At 42.6% G+C, this 16839-nt stretch overlaps 1 protein-coding gene across 2 annotated transcripts in view; it reads left to right on the forward strand.

Annotated features, from left to right (window-relative positions):
- Positions 1-16839, forward strand: part of LOC140276642 (protein unc-13 homolog B-like) — a 57974-nt gene that overhangs the window by 21101 nt on the left and 20034 nt on the right. For both annotated transcript variants that reach the window (XM_072371422.1, XM_072371423.1), the window contains exons 9-10: positions 11389-11682; positions 11786-11876. In XM_072371422.1, the coding sequence (XP_072227523.1) occupies positions 11389-11682; positions 11786-11876 (385 nt within the window). The remainder of the gene's footprint in view (positions 1-11388; positions 11683-11785; positions 11877-16839) is intronic.

Consider the following 16839-nt stretch of genomic DNA (forward strand, 5'->3'; position numbering starts at 1 on the left):
TTGTTTGCATTTTTCTTTTGTTTGCTTTCTCTCCGTCCCTTTATCCATTCCCATACCCTTGTTAAATCTGTTCCTTAACCTATTTTAGATCTGTAAACCAGAAAGGAAGGGTCAGGATTATACCTGTAGATTCTGGCATGGGGGTTGATGATTGGGAAAACAAATACAAAGGACAGAGTAAGCCTCAGCTGAGTGACTTCTTAGATGAAGAGGAAGACAGCGTTATCTTTCGAATGGGAAGACCCTACCGCGAGCCGTCAAATACACCAGGCCGTCAAAAGGTGAAACAAAGTGGTTTTCTGCCTGCCACCTACCCTGAGAGCTATGACACCATTGACCGACGACGGAAGAAAAAGATAACGGACCCAGGAGGGCTTCTTAATATGGAGGCCGACAAGTTGAGTGAAGAGACTTCTGACCTTACGGTCCTCAGTGAGAAAAGAGGTGAGCTGTTTATGCGGCAAGTAGCAGAGATGCAGGAAGAAGAGGAGCGTATGACGTCTTGCCTCGGGCCATACAAGAATGGGCTTCTCTATAAAACAAGGATGTGGGCTAAAAATGAGCTGGATAATACCTTAGAGAATTATGAGGCATACAAAAAAGAGCAAGATGTTAGGATGAGAGCACGGTTTGATTTCGAATCGGAGGGCTCTCAGAAACTGCACTGCACTCCAGGAAAAGAGGAGGATATTGATGACATCGCCTTTATGGCTAAAGACTTGTACGCTGAGAATTCAAGACATTACACAGATCGGTGTAACATAGAAAATTCTCATGGCCCTCGGGACAAGAAGTGTGCTAAATCGAAAACTGGAGGATGGGTTTCAGAGGCAATGCTCTCTCCCGTAGAGGAGCCGAGTGATGAATATGTAGACCCTATGGATGAGCTTCAGTGTCTGGTTGATACAGTTTCTGAATACCTTGCTGAAAAAGAGGAGGAGATTAGCAAGTATGGTTCCCTTCCTAAATCAAGCAAATCAAGGCTATCTTCTCAGGGTAGCAATAGAACGGATTCTTTTGGAGATGACCAAAATAGTTTAAAGGACTCTCGAGGAGAATCCCAATCACAAGCTCCTTCTGACCAGGGCATTTCAGGTGTAAAAAATACCATGAGCTCATTGTTTAGCTCTCTTACTGAAAAAGTTGGTGGAGGCACCAAACAGCCTGCCCCTTCTCCACAAGCACCATCTACAAATCCCTCACAATCTGGACTAACAAAACTGCTGTCCTTCATTCCTAAATCAAACGGCACAGCTCCTGTAGCTGTTGTCTCTCCGGTAGAAACATCCCCTGAAAAATCTATCAGTTCTTTGCCTTCTATACCACCATTTGATGCCAAAGGTCATTATCAAAAAACAGAAACAGCCACAATGAGTCAAAGTCACACGAGTGCAAAAGAACATACATCTGAATATTTAACAAAACCTCAAAGTATTCAAGGAAACTCCGTCTTGGGGAAATTGAATCCTTTGAAGCTTATTTCAACAGGAGATAATGAGAGTTCAGGTGAATACAAACAGGCAGCACAGTCCAAATACTTTAATGGCCATACACAGTGGGAGGAGAAATTGGTTGATAAAAGGGTTAATCAAGCTAGACAGGCGACATCAGCTGAAGGACATAGGATATCAGAGAAGTTAAGTCCATCACAAGATAAGTTTTTGACCCAAAATCATGATGAAAATCCATTGATTTTCGAACAAGTAAATGGGCTAATTCCTGGGCCAGAAAAGTCCACTGGCCAAACACAATCTACAAACACTGGATTCTTTAGCCCCTTTAAGAAGTCATTAAGTTCACTGATCACACCTACTGCTCCTATTCCACCCCAGGGAGCTCCTCCTGTGGTAGTTTATCCAGTGTTTCGAACCACAGAGGAGCCCCACCCAGAGAAACCAGCAGAGGAACCATCGCTGAGTAGTAAGCTGAAACTACCTTTCCTCTCCTCTGAAAATGTTTCCACTCAGCCACGTCCAACAGCAGAGGGAGGTATGCTTTCTGGTTTTTTGAAGTTTTCATCCACCGAAGACATTAGTGCCCCCATGAGAACACAGAATCATCCACAAGCATTTCATCATTCATCTTCAGCAGCCACCTCCACTCATACTGTGAATTCTGCAGTGCCCCAGGAAAACACAGAGAAAGGATGGCTTTCCAGCATATTTAACCCCTCCTCTGCTCCCTCTGGTTCAACCCAAAATTTAACCCATAATCAGCAATCTCAGAACAGCAAGGTGCCACCTGGCCCACAGCATACATCAAATCAGAAACCAACAGGAACCCCTCAAGGAATGCAGCATCAAACTCCCAATCAGCCTGAATCACAGGGTTTTCTTTCAGGCCTTTTTAAAGGGAACTCGGCTGAGGATGTCTCTCACATGGGTGCTAATCAACCCAAACAAGGAGGACTACTATCTGGGCTACTTAAATTTGGCTCTTCAAGTGAACTATCTGGTATTGTGCCTCAGCAGGCACCCAAGAGCAATAATCCCCCACAGCTTCCTCATCATCCTGCCCCACAACAAAATTCTTCTGCACCACAGACAGGTGGCCTTCTCTCAGGGCTATTGAAATTTTCATCAACTGACAACATCCAGCAAAATATACAAACATCTGAAGCTGAAAAGCAAAGGCACATCCCTGGAAATCATCCCGGTCAGCACCAGACCTCAAGTGAAACTCAGCAAACACAACCGCAAGAAAAGGGGCTGTTGTCTGGCTTGCTTAAATTTGCGTCCTCTGAGAATACTTCAACCAGTCAAACAATTCATCAACATTCTAATGTTCAACAAACACAGGCTGTCACCCAACAAAGTACTCAAGGTTTAAATCCTCATCTCAGGAACAAAACCATGGCGGGCTTTACTCGACAACAAACCGTTCCACTTCGGCAACCACCACCCCAACAAGGTGGCCTCTTATCTGGTCTTTTCAAATTTCCTTCAGCGGATACCATAAACGTGCAAAATCAACCATCGGCACAACAGCATGTAATTCCCCCAAGTACTAATCATGAACAAACAAAAGCCAACAATGATCCAGTTTCCAGCCAGAGTCAACCGCAAAGTAACAAAACAACTCAAGCCAGTGGACTGTTTTCAGGCCTGTTTAAATCCCCCGAAAATATGACTCCACAGCAACAGCACAAAAACGTCACTGAGACTCAAACAAAGCAACAAGTAAACGTGCCATGTAGTCAGACTGGCCCATCACAAGTAGAGACGAGTCAGTCGGGAGTGTTCTCTGGGTTGTTTAACAAGTTAACAAAAGCATCTGAAAGCAGTGACACAACTTGTCAGACATCAATAGAACAATCGCCACAACAGAACACCACTATATCTACAGCGACAGTGCAAACTCCACAGCAGAAACAGTTGATTACTAATGTAACACAACAGTCCTCTCAAGAGCATGCAGACAAAGAGCAGAGGATTCCAGGAACTGCCCAGCAAGGCTTTTTTTCTGGATTGTTTGGCAAAAATGTCACTGAGGACCCTTGTAACAAACAAGTAAAAATGTCCAATCAGAATACAGAACAGTCACCCTCAACTGAGGCCACGGGCTTACATTCAAGTGTATTAAAAAGCACTACCTCAGATTTTGGAAGGGATCGGTTGCAGAGATCTGTTTCAGGTACTCTCAATCCAGGACAGAGCAGACATGCTTTAATCAGTTCACCTGTGTCAATTCATGCTGAGAGTTTAGACTTACGAACGTCAGCTACTTTTGAAAGATGTCTTCAGAGTCAGGCAACATACTCCTCATTTAGCACAGGTAATTTATCTCGGCTATACTGCTCTGGCTCACTGCCATTGACTAACCCAGTGGCTTATAGTACAGGGAATATTCATTCTCTTGTGCAGAACCACACCACTTCTCCTGTCATGACCCTGCAGCCACATATAGGTGGAAGCAGTCCTTCCTTGTTTGGAGCAACAAGTCAGAACTATTATCAAGGTCAGTTGTCTGCATATGGCATAAGTCCCTCCTATGACGAAAACCAGTGGATTCGTGAAAGTGCCCTATGGCAGCAATTTCAGAATGATTCACATAATTATAATTTCCAGGTAGAGGATCAAGGGTACAGACCAAGCTGTGAAGGTACTTTATTACCAGCATCTACTCCTCAGTGTAGCTCCTTAAATATCAATCAGACAGTTAACAATACATATTGGCAAGGTGTTGCACATCACCAAGAACATACGGAATCATATCTGTTTGAGGGATACACAAGTGAAGATCCATATCCCAAAAGAAAATTATGGAACAGTTATGAAGATTTGGGGAAAATTACCTATTCTCCTAACGAGGAAGGTGTGTTGAATTTAACTACTAAGCACAGTAATGCTAAACTTGGAAAATGGCATTCATTTAATGATGCTAGTTCTTACAGTTTGAATGGCATTTCATATCATGAAGGCTATTACGAGGAGACTGCACCAAGTTTATCTTACTCTGCTAACTGGCACCATGGAATGGATAATGCAAATCTACAAAATGTTCACAGTAATGGCCCAAGCTGTCATGGTCCATTTAATTTGAATAGACCAGTAGATTCAGCCTGTACTCTAGGTCCCAATATTGACATAGAAGACTCCCATTATCTTGAAGACACTGAATGGTATCAGCAGTGGCTTGCTCTTTTGGAGCAAGGAATGTGGTGGCCAGCAGAAGATGGTGACTGTGGCTACTTTGTTTACACAGATCATGAGTATATTTATGCCTTGCTTACAGATGCAGCAGGTGAATATGTTTATGCATGTGCACCAGAAGGCGAATCATGGGGAAATACACAGAAATTAGAGAGTTTCCCCAGTGCTTGGCTGCGCAATGAAATGGTTTCAGTCTGTGGATTTAAAATTCCACTTTACAATGAGGATGAGCTTCTTTGGCTTCCTGGTCAAGATCACAGTGATCCTCAGCTTCTTAATGCTCCTCTAGATTTGTCTGCTGCCTACAGAAAAGGGAACCAACTTATGAATTTAAATCTTGAGCAATTCTCCCAAATGTTTGAAAATTCATTTCTTACACAAAGGCAGCAAGTTGCGGATTTCACATCTTACAGACTAAACAAAGTTAGGATGGACCCTAGACAGCCTAGGTATGTCTATGGGGATCCCTGTCAAGACATTATTGACCTTTCATGTCATAATAGAGATCACATCGGCCCTAACTGGAACAACCAGGAAGTTAAGACATTTCTTGCTCAAAAGGTTTCTGTTTCCTTGAACTCTACTCCTGTAGCAACTTCAAATCAACAGGTACTTTATAATTGTTATCTACCCAGCCAACGGCGGCGTTCATCTACTGCCGTGACCGTGAAGCATGTAAATGATGTTTCAGAGGAAGAATGGAGGAAAAGAGTGTCTCCAGTTGAAGAGTTGCCTAATCGTCAAGTGAAAAAGATTTCTTCCCTAATATCTTCTTTTGTGGGCAAACCACCTCGGGTGGAACTGGACAAAACTAGCACAGCCCATCGTGATCAAGCCTCTGACAAAAATTCTAAGAACGTTCTGTCAGCAGGTTTCCAAAGTATAAAGTCTAAGATCATCAAAGAAGAACGTTCTGCTGTTGTCACCCAGCCAGAGAGTGTTAAACAACAAATGCAGAGGCCTGCCATCACACAAGGAAGAATTTTGCCAACAATACCAACAACCACTCAAGCGACTCAGCCCTCCACATTTTCACAAACTACACAGAAGCCAAGACTTTCACGTCAGACTACCATGGCACAACAAGCAGTCCCACCAACGAAGCCCAGTGTCTCTGTGCCTTTAGGATCAAAAGAAAATCTGAACAAAGCTGCTCAACCCACACTTTCAGCTGATAAACCAGTTGACACGCCAGTGGATAAAACATCTGAACAACCACAGGCAGGCTTCATGACCTTTCTTAAGTCTGCAGTAGGAATGGAAGAAACCAAACCAGATTCCCAGACACCTCCCAATCAGCAAAGCAAAGCGGGTAGTACTACTTCCTTACCAGGCAGTACCACTGCAAACAAGGAGACAACAGGAGCGTCAAACCTCTTTGGATCAATTAGCAGCTTATTTAATAATGAGCCCTCTCCACCGCAAAAACAGCAAATGAAACCTAGTGTTACAGAGGGTTCACTTTCATCAACCGTTCAATCAAAGGGTATTGAGAGACAACAAATAATGGATCAGAGTAGCATGTCTCGGCCAGTCCAGAGTCAAGGTCCAAGCAAAAACATATCACAAGTCACTTCTTCCACAAGTCCTGCAGTAAGCAAGTTAGAAACAATGCCACCTACAGGGCAGACAAAGCAGGAAGCAGGTAATAAACCATCGAGCGGACTGTTTGGATTTTCAATTGGTGAAATGCTGGCAGGATCAACTCCAGCTTCACAGTCTAGCCCTGTGTCGCAAACATCTGCTTCAGCTACTGCTCCACAGGAAGAATCACTTGGTAAAAGTATATTGTCAATGTTTACAGCACCGAGTCCTCAACAGGCTCCACCTAAAACCGGACCCATGCCTCAAACTCATCCACCAAGTGTGCCTCCACAACCTCCTCAACAGGAAACACTTGGTAAAAATTTATTATCAATGTTTGCAGGATCAAGTCCTCCCCAGCCTCCTAATCAGGCAAAGCCTAGTAATGAGGCACCACAGCAGGGAACCATTCCTCCAAAAGACCCTCCATCTACAGGATTTCTTTCTATGTTTGGTGGTGCCAGCACACAACCGTCTCAAGCTCAAACAGGATCTTTTCTAGGAGGAATTTTGTCTGGGTCATCAAGTTCATCTGAAAGCCCAAGGACGGGACTGTTCTCCTTGTTTAGTGACCCCAGCCCCCCACAAACACAGCCACCAGCTACTCCATCTCAACAAAGAGGTGCTCACTCTCAAACTCATCAACGAGGGGAACCTCAGATACAATCTATGCCACATGAACCACCTCAATCACAAGGACAATCTGCTACCTCTGTTCTTGGAGGTATATTGGGCGGGTTATCTGCATCTAGTGAAAGTCCAAGAAAAAATTTGTTTTCTATGTTTAGTGGCCCCGGTACGTCTCAAACACAAGAAGTCAGTGGAAGTACAAACACGTCCTCTGCACCAGGAACTACTGCACCCAAAGTAACTGCTAAAAGTCTCGTGTCTGTTTTTAACGATGTTGTTTCGCCACCACAGCAATCTCCCAACTCATCATCTACCATCAAAGAACCAGAACAACAAAGTTCTTCCCAAGTGTCATCTGTTTCCAGTAGCCATATCCCAGAGCCAGCAAATGCTAATGAAATGTCAAATGAGCTCTCAGGTAGAAAAGCTAATTGTGACTCAAGTGAACTGCATGCAAGTCCATCCACTGGTGTTACTGTCACTATGACAAGTTCTAGTAAAGAAGATGCCACAATTAAAGATACAGATGTTGCACCTGATGCACCCAAATCCGAGTCCATTACTGTCCATACGGAAAGAAGCACAGCAAATGCACCCCAGGATCCTGTTCCTCCTAAAGAACCACCAGCTTCTGGTCTGTTAGCGATGATCAGTGGATCGGGCTCACATCCTCCATCTGCATCCAGTTTCATTTCAGATGGCCCAGGAAAAGGTTTGCGTTCTTTATTTTCTTCACCTGGCACGGAGCCTGCCACTGGCCATACTGGGCCTTCAGCAATAGGGGCTACACCTCCACCATCAGGCCCTAAGGATCCACCAGCCAGAGGTTTATTCTCTGTGTTTGGAGGTTCTGTTCCACAGCCCTCTTCACAGCCTGGAGGTTCCCTGTTAGGGTCAGTGTTTGGAGGTTCTTCACCCCAAACACCAGCCTCAGGAGGATCTTTACTAGGTGGTTTATTTGGAGGGTCTGTTCTGCAAACGGGTCCTCAAGCTGGTGCCACTAAGACAGGGGGGTCTGTTCCTCAAACTGCAGGACCTCAGACAGGCTCTTCACTACTAGGTGGCCTTTTTGGTGGATCTGCTCCCCAGGCTGCTGGATCTCAAGCTGGGGCATCTATTTTGGGTGGGATTTTTGGAGGCTCAGCAGCCTCATCAACAATGCCTCAGACAAGTGGACCAACTGCCACCCAAACCTCAACATCCCAAACTAATAGCTCAGTAATGGGAGGAATTTTGGGGGGCGTATCTTCACAAACTGCTTCTGCACAAACTGGTACATCTTTTCTGGGTAGCATTTTACCAGGAGCCGTTCCAAGTGAGATGCCTAGCAAAGGTTTGCTTTCAATGTTTGGAGCACCTGCACCCACTGCAACACCAACACATAACGATGACAAGAAAACTCTGCCTACAGCTTTGACTGACAGTACATCAAGTGTAACTGCTCTGCCAAAGTCAACTGATGACAACAAAACTGCTCCAGCTAGTGCTGCAACAGGTGTAACTGATACTACCACCACAAGTCTACAACAACCTGAGGGTACAGTTGAGGGTCCTGAAGCAAGCTTATCCAAACCTGATGGCAGCCTCACTGAAGAAGTGAGTGACCAATGTACTGACAAGTCAAATGCTTCAGCTGAAGCAAGTCAGTCTAAAGAATCTGAAATCAGTGCACCAGCACAACCAGAGAGTTTAAGCGATCAGAGTCAAGATATAGCACCTCCTAAAGTAGAAGAGGAAGCACTAGCCGCTAAAGATTCAGCAGCAGATGCAGTTACAGGCTTTATATCTTCCCTGTTGAAACCAGCAGCTGCTCCCACTGAAGGTCCTCCGCAACAGCAGAATAACTCGTTGTTTGGACTTGGAGGGACAGCAACCCAAGCTCCTACTGGTCAGACTGGGGCATCACTATTAGGGGGTATTTTTGGAGGGTCTAACACCCAGTCAGCATCTCCTCAGATGGGGGGATCATTACTGGGAGGTTTATTTAAAGGTTCTGCTCCGCAGTCTGGGCCCCAAACCACAGCATCTTCTACTGGAGGGTCAATATTAGGTGGGGTGTTTGGAGGAGGATCCACTACCAAGTCTGCAGCTCCCCAGAGTGGTGGATCATTACTGGGTGGGATGTTCGGAGGAGCTGGAGGAACATCACAGCCAGGTGGTTCTCTTCTTGGCGGAATGTTCGGAGGAGCCACTGGTCAAGCTGCAGGATCACAGGCTGGAGCATCAATACTTGGAGGCATAGGCGGATCTCTTTTCGGGGGAATGGGACAACCACCCAAGTCCTCTGAATCAGCACCAGCCGCTTCAAAGGCTACGCCTGTTGCTGCTCCAAAGCCACAGATTAAGAATGAAAATGTACCACCAAAAGTTCCTCCATCTGGCTGCGAGAGTAGTACAAATAAGATGGAAAACGAACTAGTAAAATCTGATAGCTTAACTAGAGGTAGCGCAATGGTATCTGAGACAGCTTGTCCAAAAACTTTTGCAGCCACAAGTGAGCCTATGAAAACTACAAATGACCCCACCGATCACGTAGATAACACTGAGAAAGTAAAGACAGCTGTTGATGAAGAGGTTATACATGAGAAGCCCATGGTTATTATTGGAGAGCCTGAGAGCAAAGAAATTGACAAATCAGTTCCACCTAATGCCCAAGAGACAAATACTAATTTTCCCAACAGTGCTGAACAACCTGAAGCAAAGTCTATGTTTGGTTTTATGTCGACACAGAGTGATGCAGGCAAATCTCTTGGATCCATTTTTTCGCCTGCAATGCCATCAGTTGCTTCATCATTGCCCACAACACAAGGAGCTGGTGGTCTGTTATCAGGATTAAAATCCCTCTCTGGAGGTCTGTTTCAAGAGGAAAACTCAGGAAAACAAGAGCCAACCACTTCACTATTTGGATCAAAAATAAGTTTTCCCTGGCAAACAGAGCCACCCAAGTCACAAGCTGCCCCAGTTGCACCTCAACCCCAATCTAACAACAAATCAACAAGTGGTCAGACACATACTGCACAAAAAGTTGCAACATCTGATGCTCAAAAAACTGAACTGGTAGGTTCCACAGATGATCTAGAAAACCCCCAGATTTGCATCTCTGCTCCTGAAGTAGATCCTTCAGCATCCCTGACCCCAAAGGAGAAGGAAAGGCTTGTAGAAACAAACCCCTCTGCAGGTTCTGCTTCTGGAGTGCAGCTGGACAACCAGTCCAAGAGGGATCTATTGAATGAAAAAAGGCTAGTAGAAGCATAATAAATGGTATCCTCCTTTACCATTTATGCTCCATTGACAGAAATGTATATCCTGTCCAGCTCTGCAGTCCATTTTCTCTAGTTCAGCACATCATTTTTGTTGTGTCTTGTCTCTCCACAGTGTCATATCTCATCTCGGAACAGAACTCCGAAAACAAAATTTACATGTTGACATAAGTGTGACCAATTCACGGTTACAGTAATTAACTGTAATTTTCCTCTTCAGAAAGAATTCTTAAACAACTTTAGCATGACAAATGGTTCAGTTAAACCTAAACTGCTGAGATGTTACTTTTAGTTGTACTCCGTCACTTAACTAGTTAATGTGTAACTGACAAAAATATGACAAATTTGTGGAGACGGATTCAAAACGAGCATCGTTATGTACAAGGATTATAAATAATGCAAATTTTGTTTGATCGTGGAGTTCTGATTTGATTTGCTCGTTATTTAACCGTGTATAACAAGTAGTAATCCTATTATGTAACATTTAACCCAGAAGTTCCTCATCCAGAGATATAAATGTAGTTATTCTAAATTCTACCCATACAAATGATATTAATTCCAAAAAATTCAAGCACACCTTTCACCTCTGCATATTTTATGGTCCACACCCATCTGTGTTTCAACCCCATGTCTCTGTTGGTTTGCCAATTGTTGTACATTGTTGTACATGTACTCTGATATGTGGAAAGTTTAAAAGGGACTCACTGATAGTAGAATATGCAGATGTAATTGTGTTTAAAAATTTGCTCATTGGTGTAGGTTAGCACTTCAAAGGGATTTACTACTTCACACCACTAAGTGGAGTGTGATCTTATTTGAGACAGTTCAATCTAGAATTGCAGATCTAACGTAGGAAAGTCTATGTGGTGTATAATGCACATGCATTGATGCAGTTTTTCCCATTTTTGTTATTTCCAACATGCAGCAGCCTCCTGGCAAGGTTGAGTATCATTATTAGGGCATGTTGTGGTGTGTGTATACCAAACCAGTTCATCATTTAAGGATTGTTGACAAAACTAAACACTTAAATAGTGTATGCAAAAACAAAAAATAGCCGAAGGGTGGGGTTTATTGCAATCTAATTTAATTGTTTTTAAAAATAATCATTTAAACTATTTATTCATTAAAGAAGTTATTTTACCTTTATGCAACAATTCCCACTGCTTGACTTTTTTCTTGTGGGAGAACATAAAGAACAAAAATATGTGGAAATACATTTTTACCCGTTCTGATTTTGAATGTTTTCCTCTGTTGTCATGTAGTCCAGTGGAAAGTAGTCGCTTTGGGTCATCGGGGAACTTGAGCCAAACCAGCTCCCAGCTTAGCGAGACTGGTCATGAGAGCACTGGAGGGTCAGAGCTGGAGGAGTCCTTCCACTCCTTCCATAGCACTGGCTTACACCCATCCACTAATGGACAGCCATGCACAAATGGGCATCTTTCCACCAATGGACATTCTACTGTCAGTGAGCAGGAGATGCACAGGATGTCCCCTGAAGTAGAACATGGTTTAAAAAATGACCCTCCTACAGAGAAAGGATCATTGAAACTTCAAAGGTACCATTTTTGTTCAGATTGTAATTCAGTAAGTCCTTAAAAGAGGATGCAAGGGAACCTCAGGTATTGTTTCTGTCTCTTTCTCTAAATCCATGTAACCCAGATTCCACGATGCAGGGCCGCCATTACCATTTTCCCCATCCAGAGTTCGTTGGTTGAAGGCCATCAATAAAGTCAGAGTTCAGCTCCGGGAGGTAAGCATTATTTTACTTTTTTTTTTTTGCTCCACCCTCATCTGATTCCATTGGATCGGATTGGATCTTCATCACCCTGAAGTCTCATTTTATATTCTCACGGTCCAACAGTACAGTACAGTACAGACAACATACACACAAACATAACGCTTGCATTTCTTTGACACTGGTTGAGTTGAACCTCTCTGGATGTTTGAACGATTTCTCTGTGTTTTAAAGTTTCACTTCAAAACAGGTGCATCCTTCCATGGAACTGCTTTGAATTCATTCATTGCCATATTAAAGGCGCCTTAAAAATAATAACTAACCCAAGGCTGAATACATTTTACGATGCTGGGGTGTTTTAATTGACTTGTCATAACCTCCCCACCCCTGTGTCTGCGCCTACAAAATACGCCTCACAAAAAGAGGTGAGATGAAACTATCAGCTTTTCATGTCTTTTCTCCTTCGCTCTCTCTCTATGAAGGGATCCATTTCATGACTTCACATGGCCCTATAGGTATAGGTTAGGTAAATTGGGAGTATACGGCCCCTCTGTTGATTAGGGCCCATCCCTCAAGGCTTAAATAACACCATAATTTGCATTAATAGGTTATTCACTCATGGCAGTACCTTTCATGTTCTACTGCTATTTGTTTCTGTGTGTGGTATTTGGCTTTTAGTCATTTATGAGAAATCATGTTGGGCTTTACCAAATAAATGAGGTATTGGTTCATTCCAAAATTTGAACGTGCAGCAGCTGGTGATGTCTGTTTTTTTTTATCTGGCTTAAAAGAAAAACAGACACACGCAGACAATTACGTGTCTTACTGCATCGTGTGGGAATTCTTTGAGCTTTGTCACAGGATCTTTGACTGTTTTTGTTTCAGAATCAAACCCCACGTTGACCTTTTGTTATTCCAGTTGCCATTACCATCTGTTAGAAATTTGTCTGAACCACATAGAAAAGGGGAAAATTTTATCTTTACAGGGTGCTCACAATAGGAGCCTTTGAATCTCAGCAAGCCATAACAGGGTTTCTTGCCCTTGATAAGGCTTTTAACAGGATGGCACTGAAGAAATAATGATCATAGGCCTTGCATGCCCCCATTAATATGATTGGTTTGCGTGGACTGGTTGAAACGGTAAATGGCTGATTGGAAAGATGACTGTGAATGGAAGGTGAAACCTCTGTAAGTACCATTTTTGTTTAAGGACATGGAAAAAAAGCTGAAAACAGGAATGAATTAGAATAGGTGGTTATTGTGTTAGATGGTGTCAAAGCGACCAGCAAAATAAGAATCTTGAATCAGTACTCTTAAACATTCTCACATGCTGGATAACATTTAAATATTAGAATTAGATGAGATATGTTTTACTTCACTCAAATTTTATGCATCACTGGCACTCAGAGGGACATATTTGAGTGCCACTTTTCCCCTTACAAGGTAGAAGAAAGTCAGACGATCACTGCTTGCGTGGCAACCATCGTTGCTCATATGTTGATATTAAAACGAACAACACTTTTTGAAGAAAACAGTTCAAGCGTAGTTGGAAGTCCCTCCAACTGGCAGATGTGGAAATGCAGAAAAGAGTGAATTAGCCTGAGAGCTGGCAGTCTTACAGCTTCAGATTAGCTTTGTACTGGAGCACTGTGCCAGAGGACACCAGGAGAGAGAGAAATGGGGAGAGAGCAAAGAAAGCATGCAAGAGGGTGGGAGGGAAGTTGGGATGGCTACTTAACCGAGGGTGAACTACTGTGTGATGTGCTCTACTCCTGTCATGCTCGTCCTTCCAGTGTCAGAAATGAGGAGTTCAGCACTTGTGCGTTCTTGCCAGTTAAAGAGGTGTTGGTTTTATTGAAACATAGCCAGGCAGTTAATCGTACACCTAGAGATGCATCTCATAAGAGATAGAGACACTTTCATCACTGAGATGTGGGTTTAATCAGTCTTGCAAAATGATATCTACAGGTGGCTCGTTTTTTCAAATAAGGTAAGGTTTATGTTTCTGTTTTATTTGTTGAAGTACCTTTAAATGCTTGGGATACTGTATGAAATTTGTAGTAAAACTTATGAAAGCAAATTAGCAAATGTCATTTGATTTGTATTTGCAACCTTAAACAGCAGGATATATTTTACTGGTGCTGTTTGTGGCTGTTTTGATCAGGAGAGAAAAAAAAAGATTTCAGCAGCTTATCAACATGAGTGGCCCATACCCAACCATCCCTTCAACTTTTAAGACTTTGTAACATCATCTGGTGTGTATTATGTAATGAACTGAACATATTTAGGCTAGATATCCATGTCACTGTGTTTTTGTGAAGAATATGTGAAAATATGTTTATGGGGAAAAATAACGCTCTCAGTTCATTCAACCAACGCGCTCATTGCCGTATTTTTCACATTCAGACCTGTGATTGCTATATATATATAGCCTATATATTCATATAGGCTTGATTATACTTTTCTGCCTACCGTACCCTTATCAGGCTGACACACACCTTGAGTGGTTAAGTGCTTATTGGAGACCTTAAGTGCAGGGGTGGGTTGATGTGGCTGGCAATTATATGTTCCCTGGAATAGTTTACCTCATGAAATTGGAAATGAGCATCCCCAGATCTAAAGCATAGACTCATTACAGTTATGTTATAATGACTTAAACTAAAGTAGCAAATGACAAAGAACATCCCAGAGCTCAGTATGTGTGCGTCTTTAGTCTAAGGACATTCATATGATCGTATATGTCTGATTTGTTAAAGGTTGTACTTAAAACTTCTAAAAATTCACATGCAGGATATATCTATTGAAGTAAGCTGTGACAGGTACTTTATTGCTAGATATTTTTTAGAGCTTTAATATTTGTCTTGTCTTGGCAACGCAATTATTTGTTGTTTGCAAATGTAGTCCAGCTGATCGTTACCTTTCTAGCATTGTAGATGCATGCGATGCATAAAATACAATACCATTCCGATTCTTCGACCTGTGGGTGAGCCCAAGCTATTTGCTTCTTCTTTTCCATTTCTTTCTGAGGATCCGTTTTCTGTTTTACTCCACCTCTATTATTCCAAGATTACAGCTTGCCATTGTGTAAAGTAGTTTCACAGCGTATGAGCAGAATCAAAGAAAAGCAGCTGCAGTTAGCTATAGAGGCAAGGACCACTTTGTGTGTAAATTTATCCATGCGTGCCATATGAGGCTGCAGTATGAGGGTGCAGATATCCTACTTTGTCCAGTTTGATTTAAGATCTTGATTTAAAGTTGAGCTTCAAGCCTTCTGTTTTAACTGTGGAGATCCTTTCCGATACCATTATTAGTTCCAGTTGACTAATGTCCCTGGCCATCGAATGGAAATTAGAGGTCAACTATGACTCGTCCAATAGTAAGAAAACACTTATGGTATGGTAAAAAATTGAGCACTGTTGTTGGATGCCTCTGGCTTTATTAGTGCGAGCGTCAACAAGCAGGTTAATGTCCATATAAATGCAGTGAATTCGGAGATGCATCACTTCTGTATGTCAATATGTCCTTGGGCTACAAACGCGCAAGTGTGTTCATTTTCTATATATATATTTATATATATATATATACACACACACATATGTGTTACTAACCCAGCCAACTAGCACCTCTGTTACCAACAAGCAAAGATGACCATATTTAATCATTTTGGTAACTTTTTGCACCCAAATAAATGGTGAATATATATAGTGATTTTAAGTGGTTATAGTCAGAGATGTATGGCATCACCATTCATTTATACTGTATTTTGGGGGGTATTTGGTCATGCCTGTGGTGTATGTACAGTTGTCTTTTGGTCCGAGCTACCAGGCGTTGCAGCTGGTTGGGTTGTGAAAGAATGACATGGCCTCAGACCTGTCATCTAATTGCTGTGCTGTCTCTCCAAAGCATGGTAATTACAGAGATCTGCGCAGCTGCATGGTGTTGATTCTACAAGTTGCCACTGTGACTGAGAAGTTAGTTAAAGCAACACTGTCGATCCAACTAAAAGTGGTGGGAGGAAAAAAAGAAAGTACTTTCTCTTTATTGTACAAAGTCATAAAAACAAACAAAAAAAATGTTCTTAACAGGTCTGAAACTTGAAACTGAAAACAATCTTGGATAAAAGGAAACCTATGACATAACACATAGTAGCAATGCTCAGAGAGACTACACAATATAAAGTCAGAATGTTTTTTATCTAGGTGTCCATTTGTCCATTATTCTCATTAAAACAACAAGTACAGATTTGATAAATGAAATTTCGTATTGAACTAAAAAGTGAATATTTCCACTAATAGCTCACTTTTTAAAATGCCATTTCCTCCCTCCCTTCCTTTTGTTTATTATGCTTTGCTCTTATATCATAGCAGAGATGTAGCAGAAGTTATCAGTAGTTCTAAACACTTGTTTTCTCTTCTTTCTCAACAAAATGACTTATGACATGTGCTGCAGGTATTTACCCACATGTAGTTTCAGACGCTGGCCTATGCTTAAGCCTCTCCAAGGAGGAGTCATTAAGTCTGTGGTTTATCTATGAGCTGATAGCGAGTGCCGCTTCTCAGGGATGTTCCCCAGAGGACACCTCAGTGGACAGGATGAACAACGCACATCAGAGCCACTTGGGCGAGATCTGCAGAAGAAGAGACCACAGAGCCCAGACATGGGGCGAAGCAAGCGCACAAAGCCGCAAAAGTGTTTGGAGGGGCCCGAGGATAATCGCTCTTGTGACGTATCATCGGTCGACACTACCAGCAACAAAGCTGACATAGCTCCTTCTGGGGAAAACAGAAGTTCCCAGCGCCAAGATGATGATGAAGTTGTGGAAAATGCCATGCCCAGGATACTCGAAAGAGTCGGAAATGATGCAGAGAAGGAGAAGATGGAGGATGAAGCAGCAGAGCAAGGCTCTAGTAACATAGTGGAACATATCCTAAAAGAACTGAAAGGCATCAACAAGATACAGGAGGAGATTTCTGACCTG

This window comes from Leuresthes tenuis, unplaced genomic scaffold, assembly GCF_036924035.1.
Source record: "Leuresthes tenuis unplaced genomic scaffold, fLeuTen1.0.hap1 SCAF_19, whole genome shotgun sequence".
Taxonomy (NCBI): Eukaryota; Metazoa; Chordata; class Actinopteri; order Atheriniformes; family Atherinopsidae; genus Leuresthes; species Leuresthes tenuis.